The sequence below is a fragment of the Passer montanus genome, unplaced genomic scaffold (assembly GCF_014805655.1).
Source record: "Passer montanus isolate IOZ18808 unplaced genomic scaffold, ASM1480565v1 scaffold29, whole genome shotgun sequence".
Classification (NCBI taxonomy): Eukaryota; Metazoa; Chordata; class Aves; order Passeriformes; family Passeridae; genus Passer; species Passer montanus.
In genome coordinates, this window is record NW_024367596.1 from 3,938,226 (window position 1) to 3,962,580 (window position 24,355).

General features: G+C 41.2%; 1 protein-coding gene across 1 annotated transcript; it reads left to right on the forward strand.

Annotated features, from left to right (window-relative positions):
- Window positions 1-2,730: 2,730 nt before the first annotated feature.
- On the forward strand, window positions 2,731-21,170 carry SKIL (SKI like proto-oncogene). The gene is made up of 6 exons (XM_039713696.1): window positions 2,731-5,287; window positions 9,803-9,900; window positions 11,259-11,500; window positions 11,699-11,940; window positions 12,952-13,176; window positions 15,989-21,170. The coding sequence occupies exons 1-6, from the start codon at window positions 4,181-4,183 to the stop codon at window positions 16,148-16,150; spliced, it is 2,076 nt and encodes a 691-aa protein (XP_039569630.1). The 5' UTR covers window positions 2,731-4,180; the 3' UTR covers window positions 16,151-21,170.
- The last annotated feature ends 3,185 nt before the right edge of the window (window positions 21,171-24,355 follow it).

Sequence of the window (24,355 nt, forward strand, 5' to 3'; positions counted from 1 at the left end):
TTTTTCAGGTATAAATAGAACCAGGAATCTCTTGTGTCCACATTGGACTTCTAAGGATGAGTGAAGTGTCTGGGCTCATACTCCTCTTACATCAGAGGAATTGTTCAAGTACTTCAGGAGCTGAAGTGTTTTGTGCACTGTTCCCACTGTGACTTGTCCTGCAGGATGTGGTGTCTGCAAAATCTATCAACTTTTTGTGCTTAAAACACAACCTGTAATAGGATATCTATTTTACAAGAGTGAAACCTCACATGACAGATTAGCTAAGAGTCTGAACTGTTACAACTTACTATTAAACATGACTTCCAAAGTGATTTTTTTTTTCTTTAAAAAGCACAGTATAATCTCATCAGAGAAGAAAATGCGCATCTTTGTTCACAGTTAAATTGTGCTCTCCAGGGCATAGTTTGTAGTTAAATTGTGTATCTTCAGGGACTGTGTATCAGGGAAGTTTGTGAGCTTCCCCAGAGCCTCAGCACTTCTTGAAAATTCAGACACTTTATTAATCAAAGCAAGATTCCTCCTGTGCTATTAGTGCACTTTATTGCCAGCTGCAGAGGTCTGTAACTCAGGTTTTAGTTGCACAGTGTCTTCAGAACTGCTTTTCACAGTCCACAGCAGAAGCTGTAGGCAGAGCTAACACCTTTTTTTAGACAATTCTCTACCTACAAACTTTGTCTTCCATCGCCTGATTATTGTAGCTCTATAGCAACACTATCATTACAGCACAATAGTTACCAAGATTTGTTACCTGAAATGGAACATTTCTGCTGCAGAACCTGAAAAAAACCCCAACAAATTAAACAATGCCACTGAATCCTAAGCTTCCATGACATCAGGAGGTCTAATAAAAGATGGAATATCTGCCTACATATGTTGCCTTCCTCACAGACATTGATCAGTCCAGCTCCAATGTTAGATGCTACATTTTCTTCAGTAAATTCGAAAAGGATTATGACATAGTGCATTTCACTGATTAGTGTTTGAAGAGACTTTTTTTTTTTTTTTTTAAATCAGGTAATAAAGTCCAAGGGGTGAAGCAGACAGGAATGTCTGTAATGTCTAGACAATTCGCTCATAGGTTCATATCTTTCAGAATCAGCTGCAAAAGCTGATGGATTCAGAAATCTTGTTTAATTCTGCCCTATTGTTGTGGCTTTTAAGCAGCCCTTATATTTGCTTAATAAATAAGTAGTCAGTGTTAGTATTCTTTGCAAAATTTGTTACTTTTCTATAAAACCCTGATGATTTGGGTTAGAAGAGGCCTTAAAGATCACTCAGATCCCAAGCTCTTGTAGATATTGTTGCAGATAGTGCACCTGATGAGGTGGTTGAAGTGCGAGCTAAGAGGTGACTCCTGAAGCAGCTTTGCAGTGATGCTCAAGGGCCTCTCCACCAGCGAGCCAGCCCGGAGGAAACCTGAGCATACCAAAGGTGCGAAATCAAGGAGTAAAGAGCACCAAGCGCCTCTCCCAGCAGACCAGCAGCGTTCTGTGGCCGTGCCATAATCCTCCTGGGACGGCATTAGGGATCCCGGCAGCGCTGCCCGGTGCTAAGCGGTGCCTGGTGCTTGTACAACTGCCCCACTTTCATGCGCTGTGCTTTTGTACTCGCATCAAAATATGTAACTGTGTGGGATGAAAGGAAACGGCAAATTGGATCGCGCCGTAATCCCAGCTGAAGCGCTGTCTTCGCAGAGATGTAAACTGAAAAGCTTTGGGCTTCTTGCAGGCAGAAGAAACTTGTAATACACGAACGAGCTGTACAGCGACTAAGCCGTCCCTGAAGAGCATCTTCCCCTCCTCTCCGCGGTTTGATAATTTCGCTTCCCAAAACACCTCCCGCGAGCCCGTGGCTGGAGGGAGCGGTCTGTGACACTTCGGGGACAGGCACCCTCACACTGACCCGCCTTCCCCGTCCCCAGCAGCGGGGTGCCAGAGCACTGCCCTCCCTCGTGGGGGGACAGTCACTACGAGACCCTTGCCGAGGGATGCTCTTGGAGGGACAGTCACTCAAGGACTCTCATTGAGCGACCTTCTCTGAGGGACAGTCAGTGAGGGATCCCCTTTGCGGGACAGTCACTGAGGGACAGTCAGTGAGGGACAGTCAGTGAGGGATCCCCTTTGCGGGACAGTCACTGAGGGACAGTCAGTGAGGGATCCCCTTTGCGGGACAGTCACCGAGGGACAGTCAGTGAGGGACAGTCAGTGAGGGATCCCCTTTGCGGGACAGCCACTGAGGGACAGTCACTGAGGGACAGTCAGTGAGGGACAGTCAGTGAGGGATCCCCTTTGCGGGACAGCCACTGAGGGACAGTCACGGAGGGCCCCTCGCTGGCGGCCTCTGCCCGCCGCCGCCGTCGCGCCTCAGGCGAGCGACACACCCGACAGCGCCTGGCCCTCCTCCCGCCCGGCTTTCCCCTTCTGCCATGGCCGCTCTGCCTCCCCCGCCCCAGCTGCCGCTCCATCCCTGTCCCTCAGCCGGCCCCTCTCGGCCGCCGACGGGGGAACGGCGACAGGGCGGCGCGGGGGCAGGCTCTGACCGGGCGGGCTGAGGGGCAGCCGGGCAGAAACAACACTTTTCCACGTACATTCACTTTTAAACGCATACTATATTATATTATATTATTTATTTATTTTAATTTTTATTCATCTTCCTGCGCTTCCCCCGCGGGCAGCGGGGGCAGAGGCCGGGCCGGGTTTCCCGCGGCGGGAGGGGGAAGGGCTGAGCCGTGCCCGGAGCGGGGCCGGCGGCGCCGGGTGAGTCACGGCGCGGGAGGGAGCGGCGGCGTCCCGGGAGGGGCTGCGGGGCCGGGGGTCGGTGCCCGGCTGGGGGGCGGCTGGTGCCCCGTCCTTTCGGGCGTGCACGCCGGCAGAGCCGCTCCGGACCGCCCCCTCCCCCGGCGGTGTCGCCCGTCGGTCGGGGCTTGTCCCGGTGTTCCGCGAGTCCCTGGGAAACGCACCCTGCCTCTGGTTTGGGTGGCAGGGGGCCCTAAAGCCCATCTCAGTCCGGCCTCCCCCGCCATGGGCAGGAACGCCTTCCACTGTCCCAGGCTGCTCCAGCCTGTCCTGTCCCCTGCTCCTGTCCAACCTGGCCTTGGACGCTTCCAGGGATGGGGCAGCCACAACTTCCCTGGGCAACCTGTGCCAGTACCTGACTGCTGCTATCACAGGGAATAATTTCTTCCTTCTATCGAATCAAAACCTTCCCTCTCTCTGTTTAAAGCCATTCCCACTTGTCCTGTGACTCCTGTCACACTTTTGCCCTTGTCAAAAGTCCCTCTCCAGCTGTCTTGAAGCCCCTGTAGGTACAGAGCAGACCCTGGGATTGCTTGTGATGGCCTCTCTCTCTTTCACAGGTTATCAGGAAGGACGGGCAGAACTCTGTGCTAGCACACGGCATGCATTCAGCCCATGGCCTGGATCTCACCTCTATTGCTAATAACTTGGGCTGGGAAAATTCTGACACACGCCAGTGACATCTGGGCGAAAGGTGACTCTCTAGGGACGTTTAGTTTTTGCCGTCGAGCTGGATCAGCCTTTAATTTCAGGATTTATTTGTGAGCTGCCATAGTAGCTGTCACAGTCGTGGTGGTGAAATCATAAAGCTGGCAGCACAATAAAGCAAGCCCTTAAGATTGTGTTTGATCTCTGGGAGCTGAAAGTGCTGAATAAAATTTTCACACAACTTAAACTACGTTTTGGATCAGTTTCGTTAAGATTGACGTTCTTCTAACTGAGCCCGTTTTTCTATTTTAATATTTAAATAGAGACTTATTTGAAAAGACAGTATATTTTTTAAAGGAAAAAAAACGATTGAAGATGAACATGCATCAGTGCATCATTTTTTACTAAATTGCTGGACAAGACTACTGTGTGAAGTAGTGGCTAGGGTATGAAGAGAACCTTTTCTATACATATTGCATTGGGCTTTTTATATTATAAAATTGAACAAATAACTGAGAAAACAGTGTAACCTCTCCATTAGAAATTTTATGGTATTACATGCAAAATGGGTTACAATTTTTACTGTTGGAGGCTGAAGAAGTAATGTTTTAATGAAAGGAGCATGCAGCTTGGTGTACCTGAGGTAATCCAAGATCACGTGAAACTATTTTTTATATGAAAAAGCAAGAAAATGCACATTCAAGACTGGCTTAATTAAAGCTCAGTGTTTAGCAATGGAAAGCCCACAGATAAACTTCCCTCTAGGTCTGGTTTCAGACCAAAAAAGGAGCAGGATCCAAGAGGATGGGAGTCCTCCACTGAAAAAAGCAATGACAGAAATGCATGTAAATAACAAAGTACAGGTAGTAATAAATAAATTGCCAACAATAAAGAAGGAAAACCTGGATGACTATGACGAAACTCCGGTGGAGGCTGATGGGGAAACCACCAAGCCAAACAGTGCTTCACTATCTGAGCCTTTGAGTTTAAATCCAGGTTTGAAACACACGTTGGCACAGTTCCACCTGAGCAGCCAGAGTTCACTGGGTGGACCTGCAGCTTTTTCAGCTCGCTGTTCCCAGGAAAGTATGTCACCCACTGTCTTCCTGCCTCTCCCATCACCACAAATCCTCTCTGGTCCGCTGCTCATCCCCCCAGACAGCTCCACGGAACTCACGCAGACCCTGCTGGAGGGGGAATCCATCTCTTGTTTTAAAGTCGGAGGAGAAAAAAGACTTTGCCTGCCTCAAGTGTTGAATTCGGTGCTCCGAGACTTCTCCTTGCAGCAGATCAACACGGTGTGTGATGAGCTCTATATCTACTGCTCCAGGTGCACTTCTGACCAGCTTCACATTCTGAAGGTTTTGGGAATTCTTCCGTTCAACGCTCCGTCCTGTGGGCTCATCACGCTGACGGACGCTCAGAGACTATGCAATGCTTTACTGCGCCCTCGCACCTTCCCCCAGAGCGGCAGCTTCCTCCCTGGCAAGAACACCTTGGCCCAGCTGAAAGAGACTGGCAGTGCCTTCGAAGTGGAGCACGAATGCCTGGGCAAGTGCCAGGGGTTGTTTGCACCTCAGTTCTACCTTGCCCCGGATGACCCTTGTATCCAGTGCTTGGAATGCTACGGGATGTTCTCGCCCCAGACCTTCGTGATGCATTCACACAGATCCCCGGACAAGAGGACCTGCCACTGGGGGTTTGAGTCGGCCAAGTGGCACTGCTACCTGCACATTAACCAAAAATACCTGGGCACGTCAGAGGAGAGGGAGCTGAAGCATCTCCTGGAGGAAATGAAGGAGAAATTCAGCGAGAAAAATCAGAAAAGAACTCGGTCCAAAGTAAGTTCACCTGGTGTAAAATTCCCAGATCTCTTTCTGCTCACATGTAAATACTTGTTTTAGAAGCACATTACTTGGCTTTTCTAAGTGGGAATACTTGTCACATGAAACCTAAGTTAAATTTGTGAGAGCTTCACCATGGAAATAACATTTCTCATTTCTCATTAATTTCTTTCCTCTTTGGGCTGCAAGTCACCATTCAAGCTGGCTTGGCTTTGTTGGTTCTTGTTCTGTCCTAAGGTATAAAGACTCTAGAAAATTCAGGCTGTTGTGAAAATTTTTGTTCTCCCATTTGACCTTTGAGTAGGTTTATGCAGCGTGTGCTGCAGCAGCTGAGCAAAGCAGAAAGGAGCTTGAAAATCAAGTATTACAAATGAATTCTTCATTTGTTATTTGTACTCCAGCATGCACACGTGGGCTGGATGGCAACCTGGCTTGCTGGCCACCCATCTCATGACTTGTGTGCAGGGTAGTGGTGCTTTGCTAAATGGCTATTTAGAAGCCCAAAGTCTGCTTGTTCAGCAAGAGCTTTCTGTTTAAACCACTTGTGCAGTGAAATATGCCAAAAAGAGGGAGTTTTAAGCAGCCCAAGTAATGAGCTGTGGGCCGGTATCTTGACAATAGTTAATAATAGACATCTTATTTTTTCCTAAAATACTGCTGCAAGTCTGTGCTGTGGTTCCAAAATACAGAGCTTTTTTGTCCCTTGGAGAGCTTCTACTTTAAATAATAGGACAAGCAGCAAAGAAGCATTAATATCATAGATATTCCCATTCATAGAAAACACAATTTTGGGGTGTAAACTTTAATAGGCTTTTAATGGTTTCTGCCCCATGACAGTTTCTTTTCAGTGCATTCAGTGTTTCTATGTCTGTTTGATGGCTGCTGGTTTGATAAATCCATGTTGCCTGTTGGATGTTTTGTGGTGGATTTCAAAATAGCAGCAAGAGCAGCACAGATGGTTGAGCCCAAAAAGGGGTGCTATGAGCTGACACCTTTCAGCACAAATTTCTGAAAAGTTGGTGTTGCAGGAAGGCTGACTGTAGTAACAGGTATTGTTACAGTGGTGCCAGTCTGCAGGAAGAGATTTTACCAGCAGATTCCCATGGAAGTCTGCAGTATGGCATGCTTCCACATGCTGAATTATTTGAAGATGCAGTCTCCTAGCAAAGAGACTTTGCTTTTCAACTGATCAAGACATGTCAGTCTTTATTCTTGCAATGCCAGTGTAAGAAATGAACTACAGCATGGCAGGTGCATCAGTGGAAATATTCTTCCATATTCACACCTATAAATGCTGCTTTTCTCCCCACTGCAGCAGATTTCACATAATGAGATCTTTCAGTTTCATCTGCAAAGATGAAAAAAACCCAGCTGAAATGAACAGTGGCACTAATTGGGACTGGACTGATGCAAATGAAATTGTAAAACTTTCTGCAGTCTTCTGTTGCAGACCTCTGTAGTTCTTTCTTACAAAGCAATGTGTGAAACCAGAGTCAGAAGCTGTGGAAACCTGAGCAAAGTACAGTGGTGAGGGAGGTTTTGGAGCTTTTTTTTGTCTTGTGGATATTCATCTGGGAAGTAGAAAAGAGTAAGAAAAACTGTAAGAAGGCAGTACTGGAGTACAGTTTCCCTTTCCTTGTCCTGGGGGAGCTTAGGCTGCTTCAGTTGTCTTTTCATAGAATCACAGAGTGGTTTAGGTTAGAAGGGACTTAAAAATCATCTCATTCCATCCCCTGGCCTGGACAGGTTCACCTTCCTCCAGATTGCTCACAGCTCCATCCAGCCTGACCTTGAACATCTCCAGGGATGGAGCAGCCACAGCTTCTTTTCCTCATTTCTGTGTTGTGGGACAGGTATCAGGTACAACACGTAGACATTCCCTATCCTTACATTCCGAGGGGAATTTATTTGCAGGTTGTTCTGTTTGCTGTTCTGTCACCTCCTCACCACCTTTGCTGAGTCAGCAGTCAGAAATGCTGACACATCCTTTGTGGTTGTCTTGGAGGACCCAGGAAGAACAGTTGCCCTTGGCTAGGTCTTTCCCCATCCAGTAATAATGAATTAATTAAATCCCATAGTCTGTGGAGCATCCTGGATGCCAAGCTTTGCCTTTCTCCTTAGCATTTCACTCTGAGTTTATTCACCTCACAGTGCAAATACACTTTTGTTTCAATATTTTAAGAGCAAAGTACTCTTGAGATGAATTCCTTTCTGTCCTTTGTGCTAACAAGAAAGCTGTAAGCTGTGTGCTTGATTGTCACAATTTTCTGTGGCGTTCTAGGCTGCAGTGCAACATCCACCTGCTCTTCATGGAACAGCTGTCACCGAGTCTCTGCTGATTCCTGCACTGACAGATCCTTGTTCCCTTTGACTTTGCGACAGTTTCTCGTCATCTCTGCACTAAAACTTTGCCTTCCTTCTCAGGCTGATTCCTTGAGCTGGTCACAGTGTGTGGGGGAAATCTCACAGGGTGGGGGTTTTATAAATCCAATCTCTGCTAGAACTACTGGCTTCATGCTTACACTGAAACCATTACTTACCTGTATTTTTTTTCCTTAAAGAACGGCTTTGTCCAACTAGCCTTGAAGAAAAATATGTCATTTTTCATGTAACCCTTTTTAACAGTTTGAGTAGAAGTAATTCAATTCAACTTACTGTGTTTATAGAATTACTTAAGAGCATCTAAAATAAGCAGATTGTTGGGTAATGAAATAGACATATGTATATATAAATAGATGCCTTATTTCATTTACCTGAACGGTGAGGGAAGAATCCTGTTAGAAAAAGACTTCGTTTATTTATGGCAACATTTCATTTTCTTTCCTAAGTAAAAATTTGATTGCATGCTATGAGATTCATTTGCAAGATTCACACTAACGGGTAGACAGTAAATTCAGTTTCCACTTAAAATAGGTAAAAAAAAAGAAAAAGCAAAAATGTGACCTAGTAATTTGAAAATAGAGATGACCTGATAATTTCTTATGTAAATATATAAGCATGTTAAAATATGAGTCCTGAAATATGGACAAATGTGATCTGAAGCTAAAATCAGATCACTGCATACTAGCTGCAGTATTAGTAGATTATATGTGATTATTTAAATTATTGGAATGATCTGAGTAAGTAGAAAAAACTTGGCAAGTGTCAGGATGAGGCCGTTTTTCTAGAGATTATTCAAATCTTTTTTATTTAAAGCCTTTTTATGAATTTACAACTCCAGAGCCTCTCTTCCTTGTGCCCTCCGTCCTTTCTGTCTGTGTTGGAAGTGATTTGAGGAGCTGCAGGGGTGCAGTTGCATTTCAGTTTCATTGTGGGAGCTGAGTTTCCTGGGGTGGGAGTTTTGGTCAGGATGGGGCAGGTGGGGTTTGGTCCCTGCCAGGGTCAGGGTTGTTGGATTGTGCAGACCATGGCTCAGGGATCTCACTGCCAGGGCTCAAAAGGTTCTCTAAAGGTTTATTCCAGGGTGTGTAAATACCAACTTTTCTGATAATGTAGCACATAGGAAGTTATGAAGATATTAGAACACTACCTAAAGGTTTCAGTACAGGATTATGTAACTTTTTTAGCTTTATGGGCTGTTTCTTTATTGGGCAGCTTGTCAGAGGTACTGGGTCTGGCTGGAATGATGTTGGCTTTGTAGCAGCCTGTATGGTGCTGGGCTTTGGATTTGTGGCTAAAACTGTGGCTAACAGTAGTTCTGCCTACTGCAATAAAACCTGGGATAGAAGGAACAGTCCCAAGGCCGTTCCAATACAGTGAAATTATCAAACAATTTCTTAACTATGAGAATATTATAAATATATTATGGTGAGACACTTTTCAGTTGAAATTAAGAGCAGTTTCGCAGGGGAGCACAAAGTATCACCAGGAATTTTGAGTAAAGAGTACCTCCAAAAACATTTATTGAGACACAGAACAAGAATTGCTTTCCAAATGCAAAATACACAGAAGTTTTTAAGATTACATATTCTGATACACCTGAGTAAATTTTGTTTGCTACTGCAAAGGGAATGGCATTTTCATGCTACTGGGAGCAGTATTGCCTACTATGTAATAAAAATTTGTGATGACTGAAGAAAGTTCTGTCCCTGGAACACCAGCACACTGTTCCATTTAATTTTGAAATAAAGTATCTGGCAGGTGCTTGCTTTATATAAACACATTATTACAAAAGGCTCCTCCAACCTTTTGGGAATCCTAGTTTCTGCTTTCTGTTTCTCCCAGACTTGTTTAAAAGAGTTTTGGAAACTCAGCACAACTCTTAGATAGGTCTGTAAAGAAGTTATTCTTTAATTTCATTGCACTTTTGCCCACGGTGGTAAATTGGAGATCAAAGAATTCTGTGGCTTGCATCACCCTGCATCTTTGCCAAAGACACCCCATTTCCCAGTGCCCAGATTCTCTGGTGTACCTGTATTAATGGTGTAAATGCCATTTCTCTGAGGAGTCTTTATGAAAATGTAAATAACCTGTATCCATGTTTCAATTACCAATTTATTTTCTTTCCTTTAGGCAGAGCCACAGCAGAACCTGGAATTACCACAGTGGTATCCAGTTATAAAGCAAGAAGCAGAAACTGATCCTCAACCACCTTCCTTTTTCCACCCCAGGTAACTGAGTTTCCTGTGTAGACCTGTAAGCACTGACAAGTATTAAATACTTTTGACTATTTAGGGATAATTCAAACTGAAAAAAAATGTATTTGCTGAACAGTTAGGAATAATCTTAAGGTATCACACAGGAATGATTTAACCCTAAATTTTTATGTATTTCTTAGTGTAAAAACTACTGAACTGCTTATGAGTGTTTCTTGGTATAGGACTCAAGCTGTGTCCTGTAGGTGTTCTTCAGCAGGCAATACAATTGAAATGTAATTAAATTTTCCCCTTTCTTAGTAGAAATGACAGAGGTAACTTCTGATCTTTCATATTGTAACACAATGCATACATATGGAAAGCTGCACAGGGCCTGTTTACCATGAGGACAACTTAATTTCCTTTCAGAAAAGACTTCCAAGAGATGTTTGAAGGCTTTCTTCCCCAGTGGAACAGGGCTGCAGCTGGATTGTCTGTGGGCTGGTTTCCTGGTTTTAGAGACCAAGTGCATTTCCTTGACTCCTTATCCAGTTTGTCACCTGCAGCAGTGAAGGAAATGGTTTTTCTTGATACTCCCCTTGCCCTCACCCCCTGTGGTTGCACAGGTCCTGAATTTGGGTCAGAGCAGGCCCTTTTTGGTGCACACACATCACACTGGTTCCCACGCAAAGAAGGGAGTGGAGGAACTTCTGTGATGGGCCCTCATGTTGTTTCTGCCAGTGCCTTCCTTCAGAACCTGGAGAAAGGGAAGTGTTGAAGACATCAGATGGAGCTCCAGTGGCACTTGGTGATCTTGGCACTGACCTGAGCACACCTGGGGCTCTCTTCCCTCTGTACTAGGCTGAGGTGAAGGTGGGACACAGGGATGCTCCCAGGGGTCCAGGAGCTGTGAAAATCCAAATGGGCAGCTCAGTGTACCTGGGAAGGAAGGTCCAGCATTGGTCTCAGATGTGCCCCAGGACTGTCAGAACACAGATTTGTTACTTAAGTGAGGTGCTCATTCCCACTTCACTGATCACCTCCCATCCTCATAAGGATTATGAAAATGCTGGAGAGTCTGGATTCAGTGGCATTCTAATTTCACTCTTTACATTTAAATAAAGCCTTCATATTTTTTACTGTAATTTTTTAAAATCAGCCATGTTTGAAAAATCTACTTGTTTGATAGGTTCAAAACCTTATCTAGATAATCTACTCAGTAGAGATTAAGTGGGTTGTTAGGCTTTCCATTTGCATAGGAAAAATTTTAAAGGATGTGCTTATTTTTCATTGATGCTTTCACAGTTTGAACTCATGTTAAACTTACTGCTCTCAACCAGCCATCATTTATTATGTCTTTCACTATGAATTTTACTCTTCTGCTGTTTTTTCAGTTACTACCTTTATATGTGTGATAAAGTGGTTGCCCCGAATGTGTCTCTTGCATCTCAATATAAGGATGTTGCAAAAACATCAGTAAAAGCTTCAGAAGTTAATAAATCCTCACCTGGGCAGTCAGAGAAGAAGCTCAGTAGTGGAAAGCACAAAAAACCTGCCTCCTATCCAGAGCTTTCTCTTGAAGAACAGGAAAAAATTGACTTGAAAACTGGGGTGGAGCAGCCAAATAAACGTTTAGGTGAGTAGTGAAAATTACATTGAAGGCTTTGATTTTTGTACCATGGAATTTTGGAAAGCTTTACACTGAGCTAGAATTTTGTGATGTCATTTCAGGTTTCCAAAAATTCCCTCCACCTATTTGTAATCTCAGTTTCCTTTGCATTTTTTTCTGGAATTTGAGCTTTCTGTGATTATTGTTCTGTTTTTTCCTGTGTAGACCCTCCCGTGACAGCTCGTTCTGCGAGAGGTGCAAAGCCTGAGCGCGTTTCTTCCAAGATCACCAGGGACTCTGGCCGTGCTGAGGGAGCTGCTGATGCACGAACCTTGTCCCCCACGCTCATGAAGGACATCAGCTGTGAGGATGACAAGGGGAGGATCATGGAGGAAGTCATGAAAACCTACATCAAGCAGCAGGAGAAGCTGAACACGATTCTGCGGAGGAAGCAGCAGCTCCAAATGGTACCGTGGCAGTCTGAGAGCATTTCCCCCTGGGCAGCAGGGAGCTGGCTCCACAGTCAGCATCCCAAATTGCATCATTCAGAAACACAGAGCACACAGATCATCTTCCCCTCAGCTTAAATCCAGACACCAAATTTTCAATATCTCTGATGCTCATGGGTGTTGAGCCCATTAATAAGTGGTGACTCTTCAGTTTGCAGCTGCTGGGTCCAAGGAGCTCCTGCTTTTGCTGTGTGCTCTAAAATTTCTCAGTTTTCAGGTTTTTGAAGATGCAGATATCAGTATTCTAAGGAATGGTCTTATCATTGCCCTGTATAAAAAAGAACACCACTTTCCTATTCCCATTTGCTAAGCTGTGCTTTTAGGGATTTTGTTTTTAGTCTTTTCTTTAATAATGGATTATTTTAGATGCTGGTGTTAATTTGTGACATTTCTGTTTTCTGAATTCAGTTAAATAGTGTCTTTGCTTCTTGTATCCATGGAACAGAACTAATATTTTAGTTTATTTTATTTTAATTTAAATGTTAATCTCAGAATCCAGGAGCTCAGATAGGGCCCTAGAGCTACTACTTTAAACTTGTTCTGCTGTTGGAGCTAAAGCTTATAGATAAGTTTAAAAAAAATACAAGTTTAAAAATATCAAAATGTCAGTGGACAAAGAAATCAAACACTTCATTTTGTTTTATGGTGCTACACCTCTTGCATCTTCAAAGTATATTTTAGTAAATCAGTGCTTCTGCTTCCTGAGCTTCACTGCTGGAAATGCAAATTTGTTTCTGAAAGCTCCATGTACCTGAAAGTGGAAGTAATTTCTTTAAAATTACATGCATGTTACAGGATTGCATGCTGTCAGTGATAAGTAGATAAATACCATTATCAGGCTGTTGTTATGGGTAGTTACAAATGGTCTTTTTTGACTCATTGGTTCCAGAAACACTTTTAAATTGAGGGCTTTTTTTACTTTTCTGGTGTTAGGAGGAAGGAGTATGTGATCTTGATCTTTCTTTACAGGAAGTGGAAATGTTAAGCAACTCTAAAGCTATGAAGGAACTGACTGAAGAGCAGCAGAACTTACAAAAAGAACTCGAATGTTTGCAAGCAGAGCATGCACAAAGAATGGAAGAATTTTATTTTGAGCAGAGGGACTTAGAGAAGAAACTGGACCAAGTGATGAAGCAAAAATGTAGCTGTGACTCCAATCTGGAAAAAGATAAAGAAGCTGAATATGCAGCACAGGTGAGAAGGGAAGGTTTATTTCAATAAAACATGTATAGTGTCTCAGGAAATTGTGAAGTTGTTCAGCCACCTGAAGGTTTCATTTTCTCTGTGTGTTCTGACACCACAGACAGATACCAAAATAGGTCAGGGACAGCAATATTTATTGTCCTGTTCCTTGATTGAAACTGAAGCAGAATGTAACTTACAGAAACATATGATATTATTGATGAAATATTAAACTTAACCATGAGGTCTGTTACATCCTTATTTAAAACAAATTCTGTTTTTAATGTATTGCCCGTGATACAGATTTAAACATTATTATTATTTTATGTTAAAAAAAAAAAATCCAAACCTTGGAACCTTCTTTTTGTCAGATTAGCAGCATACCTTGCTGCTCCTCATGTTCCTTGATGGTAGAACCTTCTGCAGTATCTGCTGAGACCCTTCTGGGCTCTACCAAAACATTGGGCCAAGAGTTTTCTTGGAAATTAAAATCATATTGGTGTATCTCATTCTTGTCTCTTGGATTCATATGTCAAAACCTGTGGAGTTGTTTTTTCCTCTCGCTTTGCTTTTAGCTTTTACTATTGCTTCTTTATGTTAGAGTTTATTCCAATGGGAAAAAATATAATTAATGATAAAGGGAACCTTGGAATGCCCCTTTTAAAAATCAGCTGTAGTTATGATTAATTTTTTTTTAATTTTGCACCACATCACAAAAAACTAATCTTAACAGGCTCATTTTAAAGAAAATTAACAAAATCTAAAACTTGAGTTCAGTGAAGCTCTGTGGTCCTTTGTTCACAGCTGTGTATATTTCCTGTTCAGACTGACTCAAACTGAGAAACAGGCCCTACTTGAGAGACAGGTTTTGGTATTTTTGGTGAGTAGGGCAGAGACTCGCATCGTAAATCCTTCTCATGAATTTAATTTCATGACATCCCACTCCACTGATTCCTGGCCTTTGCTGCCAGAAATAATCCTCTCTGACTAAGGCCTGATTTACTAAACATCTGGTACAAGCCCTGTTAGTGCAAGTAACAACGTGTTCTAATTTATGGAGATCATCATGTACAGCATGTTTTATAGGGCTTGTGCAGCTTACTCCCTTTGGAGGGTGAAAACTGTGGATTGTTCCCCAAGGAGATTGGTTGTGTGTTTCTTTTGAAGTTAGACTTTGAAAACTACGTACATTCCTTGTGTAAAAGTTTACTCTGTTATTACCTCTGTGCTAGATCTATTCACAACGTATAATTTGAACATTTTTTTTTCCATTTATCACATCTTGCAGTAGATTCTGGTTCCAAGAAGCACCAGAGTTAAACAGGTCTTGGGAACAGAGAATTTCCCCAAGCTGTGTATACAGCATTTTTAAAAAGCCTTAATCTGACGTGTTCTTGAAGCAGTTGCCCAGGCTGCCTTCTCTGTCTGAGAACTGTGGACTAGGAGGAATCCTTGTGCATTAATCAGAATTAAGAATTTGGTATTTGCAGCTTGCTTAAAAGTGTCTTCTCCATTCAGACATAGGCCTGTCTGAATATGCACTGTCTTGTCCCCTTTTTTGTCTTCTTTATTGAAATACTTGCTTCACCCTGCCAGCCACAGTAAGGCAGAATAACCAGTCCTGGAACCTTTCCTTAGAGCTGGAAATGAAAGCCAGGGGCGTGTTGCAGCATGCAGGCAGTGGCACTGTTGCACTGCAGCACTTCACTGCATCGCTTGTGCTGCAGTCAGGACTTGCATTAACAGCCTGTTGTTGGCTAGGAACTGCTGGAGTATTTCTGATGGAAGAAGTGGGGATGAAATGTGGTGTTTCTGTAAAACCAGCACAGCCATCCCTTCACCCAGTACATTCTGTAGCACTTGGTGAGCCCCAGTAACACCCTGTATGTTCCTGCTCTTGCCTTCTCATGAGTTGTCTTCTTAATTCTCAGTGGGAGGGATGCTGAGTGATGATGCATGTCACATAGATACCTATCATTCTAAAGGCAGATGGGTTTTTTAGATTGAATTAAATTGCAATAAATTATAAATAAATTGGATGGTCTTTTAGTAAGAAATAACCCCATGAATCAATGGGAGAGAGGATATCTGCTTTCCAGTCTCCTCCCTGTTTTAACTGCTGGTATTATACTGTAAGCAATAAGTAACTTTCCCACTTAACTTAAAAAGATGTTTCCAGATGTCACTGTAAATAATTTTGGTGACATTCTAGCAAGTTTGAATCTTGTTGTATTCCAAAGAGGAAAAGAATACTTAATTTCTGTGTTTAAACACAAAATGTATCACAAAAACATTTGTGTGGACTCAGGTTTAAATTTGAACACATACACACACAGATGGTTATGTTCAAGATTTTCTGAATATTTCATTTATACTAAGGAATATCTGAAGACAGTGTTGATGATTTTTTTTCTTCTATAAATACATTCAGGCTTTGAAATAAGGAAGTAATATTTTATCAGGTAAGGGAATTGGACATGAGAAATGAAAAAATGCAGTTTGTTCTGGGATTTGTGACACATCCAATGCAAACATCATCACAATTTTTCCCTGCAGATTCTGTGTGTTATTGACAGTCTGGTGTGACAGTTCATATAGCTACAACTCACATGGATTTAAAAATTAGATTTTCTCATTTTTTAAATTGTAGTATGATGTTTATGTAACGTTGCACATTGACATTGTTTGCTAATGCCATAGCAGGTAAGTGCGCAATTCTTGGTAACTGCATCATTCTGGAGGATTGAAATGCATAGAGTGGCCACCTGTGACCCTTTGATATTTGCTAAAATTTACTCTGCCTCTTGTCTCTTGTGTTTCACAGCTGGCAGAGTTGAGGCAGAGGTTGGACCATGCAGAGGCAGATAGACAGGAGCTCCAGGATGAACTGAGACAGGAACGAGAGGCCCGGGAAAAGCTGGAGATGATGATAAAGGAACTGAAGCTACAGATCCTGAAATCTTCAAAAAGTGGGAAAGGAAAATAGGAATTGGAAGAGGGAGCATGACTGTGTCCTTCAAACAGGGTGTTTTGGTTTTAATGATTGTGAACAATTTTTGTGTGCTGAGGAAAAGTGTTCTCTATGGATTTCTATTTCCCAGACAGGTCCAGATGAAGATATACATAGATATAAATAAATAGAGATAGACATTTTTAGATTTTCCTAGCAATGAAAATCTGCATTGATTTGTACTGGTGTTTTTCTCAAACAATGAAAAATAGAAAACTCTTGATTTAGAGTGACCAGTTTCTGTCTATTTCTAATGCAGTCTTAAGGACTCTACACCTTTTAACATTGTCTGTTAAAACATATGTGGGTATCTTTATTTTGCTATCAATTGCACATCCAGTTATAAAAGTACATTGAAAATATCCTCAATTCTTCAAGGTCTTAAATAGTTTGGGTTTCAGTGAGAATTAAATATTCTTGAACTGAGGAAACTAAAGGCAGCTTTTTGTCTGTAAGGCAGAGCTCAAAATTGCCACAACTGATTGATGATTGAGTATCAAAAGTGATTTACCAGCATGAGTTTTTCCCATAATTTCATTGTGTGAAGTCAGCTGATCTTTGCAGTATTGTCTATTAACAGCTCATTATCAATCTAAGGAGTGTTAAAGCCAGCACTTGCTTGCTCTGCTGGAAAACATTAGGGGTTGGGGTTATTTTGTTTCATTTTGGATTTGTGAATTTAAAAAAAATTGCAATTACAGTGGAATCTTGGGAAGTTAAAAATTCACAAGCTTTCTTCTGTTTTTTTTCTGTCTAGTACATGTGAAAGAAACATAAAAAAAAGGCTTAAAGGTGGGGCTTTTCCTTTTAGAAACTGAGAAAGCTTTACTTAACTGTTTTTCAGATATTAACGCTTTCAAGAAAAAGAATATTTATTAAGGAATATGTATTAATTTCTTCAGTACCCTAAGCCTCCACACTTTGAGCTTCTTGCCAACTTGTGGATTTTTCTTTCATCATATAGAACAGGCCTTAACTGACATTGTGATCATAGCTTAAAATATAAAATTCTGAGGTATGGCACTTTGAAAAATCATTTTGATAGTCTCTGTATTTGAACGGCATGGTAGGGTTACCATGAATTAAGAAAATACAGCATGTTTGTTAAGCTATAACATTGGGAAATGTGTAATTGTACAGAATTACTGTTTTATGTATGTATATAATGTCTGAGTACTTCTGAAGTCTGGTTCCTAGTGGGTTAAATGCATGGCTAAAGTTGGATGAAGAAAAACTTTTTTGCACTTCTCTCCAAAAAATTGGATACAGCTGGCAGATGTCAGCTGATCATGTCAGTGATAGGAATATTTTAGTAGTTCTAGTGTCTCAAGACATAATTTTAACTTGTGCTTTTACTTTCTGGTTTTGAGGTACTTAAGTTGAATATTCTCATAATAATTCAGTTAATTTTGGATGAAACCACTACTAAAAACCTACACTGATTTTTTTTTTTCCCCTCAGCTAGTAAAACTGAAAACTCCTGTTCTTTTTTGTTTCTCTGTTAGTGATATAACAAGACTGAATATTGCAGAGAAAGATAAAATTGCACATATCTTTAAATTGAATGAGAAATGAAGTGGTAAATTAAATGACACAGAGTATTAGGATGATTTTTAAAATAATTGTATTTTGTTTATGAGCTCTGTGTCATATTTACACTGACAAGTAAAAGCAAGTTAGATTAAAAAAAAGAAAAGTCAGTGTTGAGAATCATAGAATGGTTTGGGTTGGAAGGGATCTTAAAGATCATCTAGTTCCACCCCCTGCTGGAAAAGAGTACCAGGATTATATTTTTCTCTTCTTCAGCGCCCATCTCAAATTTTTTCCTTTGGAAAGGAAACAAAAATTTCAAAAAAAAAGGAAAAAAAAGGAAAAAAACAAACTAAAAAGGAAAAGCCTGTCTTTGCAGCTTGGTTTGGAGGGAAAGGTGCTGACTGAATGTTTCTGGTTGTGTGTGCACCTCTCGCTTTACAAACACCAGGGATGTTTTGTTGTGCAGCCGCCAGAGCCGTGGCACAGGGAGAGCAGGCAGGGGCATGGCTGGAGGTGGGATGGCTGGGGAGCAGAGCTGGAGGCTGTGCAGTGCATTGGCAGAGCCTGTGCTGGATGAGCTGGGAATGGGGAAATCCCACCTGGCTGCTGCTGAAGGATGGAGAGAGCTCCTTTGTGCTGCTGCTTGGGGTTGTGGGGCAGGCTGAGGCTGTGGGTTCTCACAGCTGCAGTGCCTGGTGCACCACAGTATTCATAGCTGAGCTGTGGGATGTTTGGAACCCTGCTGGGATTATTCTCTTAGTAGGATGGTGAATATTCCATTTCCATTCAGGTCTTGTCTGTGTCCTTGTCCTGCTCAGATGTTCCCCTTGGCCAGTGGTTGTTCAGCAGTGGCCGTGGAGGGCTGGTGCAGCCCAGGTTGCTGTGCCTCAGCCAGCACTAGGGTCACTGCTGGAGGCTCTGGAAATGCTGTGGCCTTCCTTTGCACCAATGAAAAGGTGGCCATCCTTTGTACCAAAATTTTCACTGTTGCAAGAACTCCAGCAGCTATAGGAAGTTTCACCAATTCCAATTGCAGATAAGGCCTCCTACTTATTTTTGAACATCTGGCTGGTAAAGCCAATGGAACATTTATTAAAATGACCTTAAAAGTAGCTTTGTAAATATTCCATTTAGTTAATCTAAAGTTAGAATGCATTTTAAATTATTGTAATCCTCTTAAAATTCTTAAATACTACTTTCAGGCTCTTGACGTAACATAAACAATTTTCATATGTGTAGACTTAATTTTATACTGATTTTAAGTAATAATGTATACATGAATGTGCCATAGACCTTTGTGTGCTCACAGTCTCTGAAAGATAGTTTTTTAGTAAATTGTAAATAATGCTCTTAAGTTTTAGAAAAAAATATATGTTGACCTTTTTTTTTGCTACCTTATCCTAATTCTGTTGAATGGTTCATTTTACAGCCTGACATAGGAACTTGGAATGCACACTTGAGGGCCCTCACTTAAGTGCACACTTAATGGTAGAGACTAAATCAGTCATTAGGTCTTTGCTTTTAGTCATAGCATGCTCATTTTATGTATTATTTGGTTTGCCTTCAATCATTGCTTACTGATCTTTTCAGGCAAGAACTAATTTTCCCAGGTAGTTGTGACATGAAACCTGTAGAACAAAGCCCTAAAATTGTCTATAATTTGAAAGTTGCTTTCTTAAACACCTACACCAAGATGGAAGTTGCCTAGTGCACCTTTTGGAATAAGTAGGATTGGGGGTGAATACCTAATTTGCTCCTATACTTTTATAAAAGAGAAGTTTAACATGCTTTGTATACTTTAATCAATAAAATATGAGAGCTTAGAGGGTAAAACTCCTGTAATTTTGGCAGTCTGGAAACACCTCACTCACAGTGTAACCAGGTGTCCCTCAATGAAAGAGATTTTATCTAAATCTCCAAACTTAGTTAAGTCTGTGTTTTAGTTTTTGTAAAGCATATCATTCAGTTGGAGTATTTAGATGAATGTAGTTATGTTTCACATTCTTAAACTAATTTTATTCTATATTTAATATATTGATAGCATAGGTGTAAAACCATCTGTACATAGTAAAGGCATAATGCAATTAGTGATGTAGGAAAAGTGGGTGGGAGCATAAAGCTACTGGTGGCCTGAAAAATAAGTCTTGGCCTGTATTTTAGAAGTCACAATGTTTTATTCATACATTCTTGTTTTGTACTGGGGGAGGGGATAGCTAGAATGTGTTATGAAATTTTTGGAAACCTTTCCTAGCATTAGTTGGGAAGTTGGCCTCGAAATGGTGTCGTGGTCAGCTTCCTAGAATTCACTTGTTTGTAGAGTATATATTTTGATTGTCAGTAAAGATAACAACTTTGTATTTTTTCTGCACTTAATTCGTGTAATTAATCCACACAACAGAGTTTTCTATAACATGGTGGAGTCTACAAAAGAGGTAATTTCTCCTACCTATTAATCTGTGCTTGCAATACTTTGGTAATTTTATTTAAGCCATTGCTAGTAAGCAGCAGAAAGCTGCAAATTTCAATTTTCTTTTTGCTCATTACATTTGTAGTGTGAGTGTTCATTGGTTTTCTTTACAGAAAGCTTGTAGAATTTTCTATTTGCTGAATATATCTATTTAAAAAATGCAGTTATTTTTAGCTTTTGTGAAAGCAGTTATTGCTTACGAATTGCACGACGATTTTATAGTGTGTCTCCATTACTTAGCAAATTGTTTTTTTCAGGGTTAGTGGTTCAGTTGAAAAATGCTTGAAAAATAAGTTTTAAGCACTTCATCAAGCACAGCAAACACAGTATAAAATTTTGCTATTTGAAATTTAATTAAGTGTAACGATATCAATTGAATTTTTTTTCTTCTAAGAGATACCTCACTTAAAGGAAAGCACAGCTGTACTGTATTTAAACAAATTCTAGGAAATAATAAAAAGTTGGTCTGAAATATTTCGTTGCCATCACGTTGCTTTCTGTGATTGACAGAACATTTTTTGTGTTTTCATCCTCACTCTCTGAAATATTTATTCCTGTTGACATGCCAGTATAATTCTCTCAGATGACAGAAAGTAGCTGCAAAACAGCTGAGTCCGTGTTAGCTCAAGGCAACAGGTTGAGTGACAATTCTGAAACCATAGGAAAAGCCTGTGAAAAACGATCAGTGCATTCAACAATTTTCAATACTTTGCCAATGATGTACAGTCTTATTGTCAGCGTTGCTGTGGTTGCATCACATGACACACAAAACTGTCCTCTACCTCACGTGAGATTTAACAGATATTTTATATGGTTTTAGTAGACAAGATGCACCTATCTGGTCACTTAGTTTACAAATTTTGAATTATATTTATTGAAACATGGCATACTGTGCTCTTAGCTTATACCTCAATTGTATTTTGTGCTGTTATCCATTTCCATGCCTTGTAAATACCTGTATAGATCGTGGACTCAAAAACAAATAAAGAACTGTAATGTCAGAACATTTGTCTCTGTCGTATTTTTGAACACTGACCTCTAAACTTGTCTTTTGAAGGTGTTTAACTCAGTGCTTTTCTAAGGACAGAGCCTTCCTTGCCTTGATTACAGTAAATTAAAATCTGATTACACCAAAACTTGTTAGCAGAGCTCCCACAGCCTGCAGCAGGTCCCCAGTTCTCTTAAAGGTATTTTAAGCAAAATCAACAAGATCAAAGCTGTCCCTCCCCATGGATCCACTTTCTAAAGCTCTTAAGATTCTCTAAAGGTATTGGCACCAAGCTTTCTATGTATCTTGGCATAAATTTGGTGTTTGTACCTGAAAATAGAACTCCTTGCATACTTGGCAAGTTCTCTGGTGCCCAGCGTTGTTGCTGCTTGACTGCTCAAGCAATGTGTGAGTTGTTCACAACTCTCTTCCATAGCTCAATAATAAATGAGATCAAAAGCACACATCGCCAGATCAAATGCTGAGATTATCCAAAGTTAAAATCAGAAATGAGAATTTTACTCTATTTACTGGAAAAAAACCTAGTTACCGCTGATGGTAGAACTCTCAGGAGTTCTTAGTTTTTGTAAACCATATAATTATATTACCTTAACTTCTGCTACAAATAATATTTTGGAGACTTTCTGGGGGATTTTGTTCATACTGAAAAGATTTTGTTGATGCATAAGAAAGCACATTCACACATCTTTTGGCATTTTTTCTTCCCCTCAAATCACTGCAAAAATACTTTGTCCTTGTATTAAGGACCTGCTCTCCCATATAGGAAATCCTGATGATGTTTCAGATAATTGCAAACCTGCATTTTACAGATAAAGAGAGAAAGGAGCAGTATGAACCAGGATAAAGATGAAAATTACAATGATCAGCTCAGCCTTCGGTACAGAACAAAATTAAGAACTGACTGTACCACTTAACCTTGTTTATTTCTGCATCCCATATTGCTTTTGTATGCTGTCGTATTTCCAACCAGGGAACAAACAATGAGGCTGAAAATGTAAAGAAAAAGTTCAAGGTGAGTCATTTGGATGAGAAAGCCCTGAGGTGTTGATAGCTTGGATAGCTGTGACTAATTCCAATGCCTGTCTTTTGTCAGAGAGAACAATGCGGATCAGGGAAAACTCTGGGACTGAAGGCTAAAAAGATTGATTTTTAAGGAGCTCACACTGTTGCTGGAATAAATGCCGGCGTAAAAAGGCAGCTTTTGAGACTGTTGCCCAAAGTGTATCAGTTTATTTGGCATATAGCTGGCAAGTCGTTCTTGTTCCTTCTTTTATTGATCTTGTAAATCATTGTCCACTCGCCTTGTATGAACTTACATTCACTTAACTGTTGGTGGTGTGATTTATATCACTGACAAAATGGTGAATGTCTCCTGTCTCTATTGACACTAATGAAATAATTCACACTGTGCCCTGTGGGCGGCAGCTAGAGCTCTGTTGAACAGTGCTGGTTACCAAAGTGTCAAATTTACTCCTTGCTCCTGCACACTCCTTGATAAATACATTTGTGAAGGAAAACATGGAGTTAAGAAGCTTTTGTGGTTAAGGAAACCAAAAATGGAGAAGACTGAATTACAGAAGGATGTATATACCAATGAATACCTTGCAGCATTTAAAAAATACTTATGTTGTGTATTAGGATGTGCCTGCACAATCACAGTGTAAAATGATTCCAAACCTCAACTTTGGGGTGAAATCTCTCATCTCCTTTGAATTCGAGAGGTGTCCATGGTCTGTCCAATGCAATTGCTCAGTCCAAGAAGTGGAACAACCCCACTTTCACCCAAAAGATTGCAAGTTTATCTCCTGAATAGTAAATAAGAAGGAATGGTTTTTAGGGGAAGATTAAATCCATCTAGAATTGAGCCCTAGACAACATAGATTTGTGTTTGGATATCAGTAACAGCACACTACACCTGAGGTGGGTGCAGTGGAAGGATAGGCCATGCAGGAAGGTGGAATCACATCAGGAAATTTCATGGACGGCCAGCTGGCAGCTTGGCTTCGCAGAAATACCATAAACCAGGTATAGAAAAAAGCCAAGGAATAATCAACAATATAAAACAAATATGAAAACAGCTATTAAATTTATATTTATTAGAATTATCTTCTCTTGAAAAAGAACTTTCAACTACACCGGTAGTGCTCCAGTGTTCAGATAAAGCTTCTACAGAAAACTGTGACCTCATGTCCTTGAATTTTGGATCTAAGGAGCAGGTGACAAATTCTAGTTAGGATGCTCTTGTTCAGGTTTTTCCTCTTAGTTGTTAAAGAACTATGCAAAAAATATCCTTGGATGAGGAGCAGGATGTGTTTAATTCCTGGCACTTTAAAGTCGGAGTGGCGTTTCCCGTATTTCTCTCTCACTGACAGCTCGAGGAGTGAATGAAATTCATTGTTGTGTCACTTTCTGGTCCTGTTCCTGCCCGTGCACCGCAGGCAGCTCTCCACTAGTGGTCTCTGCAGGCATGCGGCATCCTCCTCTTTCAAACCTTCCCTTCCCAAAGCCAGCAGCGCTGGAGAACACACAGCAATGAAATATCCTCAGGGATGTGCTGGCACGCGAGAACATACATATGTGCCGTGAAATACAGAGCGAAGCTCGCACAATGTCCTGCCTGCCCGTTTCTCCTGGTGCAGAACGGGAAGATGTGAAGTTTCCGCACCTCTGGCATTTTGAAGTGGGCTGCTTCTGTTTTACCAAACGTACTAAAATTCATATAGTAAATTTACTCGGACTAAAAGTCTGAGTTAGAAGGTGCTCGTTTTAATTTGAGGGTTCAAAAGTGCGACTATGGTGCTGTTAAACACGTATTTAATACTCAGTGAGTGTTAGTTAATAGTTCTGAAAGCCCAGGCACAGCGGAGAAAGCAGTGGCAGGTCTTTTATGTTTTTACAATTACTGGAAACATCAGGAGAGACCCAAGGCTGATTTTGTCCCTTTACAGCAGCTGTGCTGATGGCTTTGATGAGGTGATCAATTCCCCACCTTGAGTAACTCTGTCCACCACATTTCTCCCTTACCTTTCCATGAGGGCGTACCAGTGCGACTATAAAAGTTCAGCCGGCAAGCACTGCCTTAATCTTTCTCCCTCTCTGCTAAATTTCGAACTGTCGGGCTGTTTGTTTGCATTTAAATAAACCCCCCCGGTTTGTTTTCCCAGCACGGCTG

Excerpts from the sequence above, each read along its gene's own strand:
- SKIL (XM_039713696.1), top strand. The coding sequence starts at position 4,181 with ATGGAAAGCCCACAGATAAACTTCCCTCTAGGTCTGGTTTCAGACCAA. Across the intron at positions 11,501-11,698 it reads GCAGCCAAATAAACGTTTAG|ACCCTCCCGTGACAGCTCGT; the intron begins GTGAGTAGTGAA and ends TTTCCTGTGTAG. Across the intron at positions 11,941-12,951 it reads GGAAGCAGCAGCTCCAAATG|GAAGTGGAAATGTTAAGCAA; the intron begins GTACCGTGGCAG and ends CTTTCTTTACAG.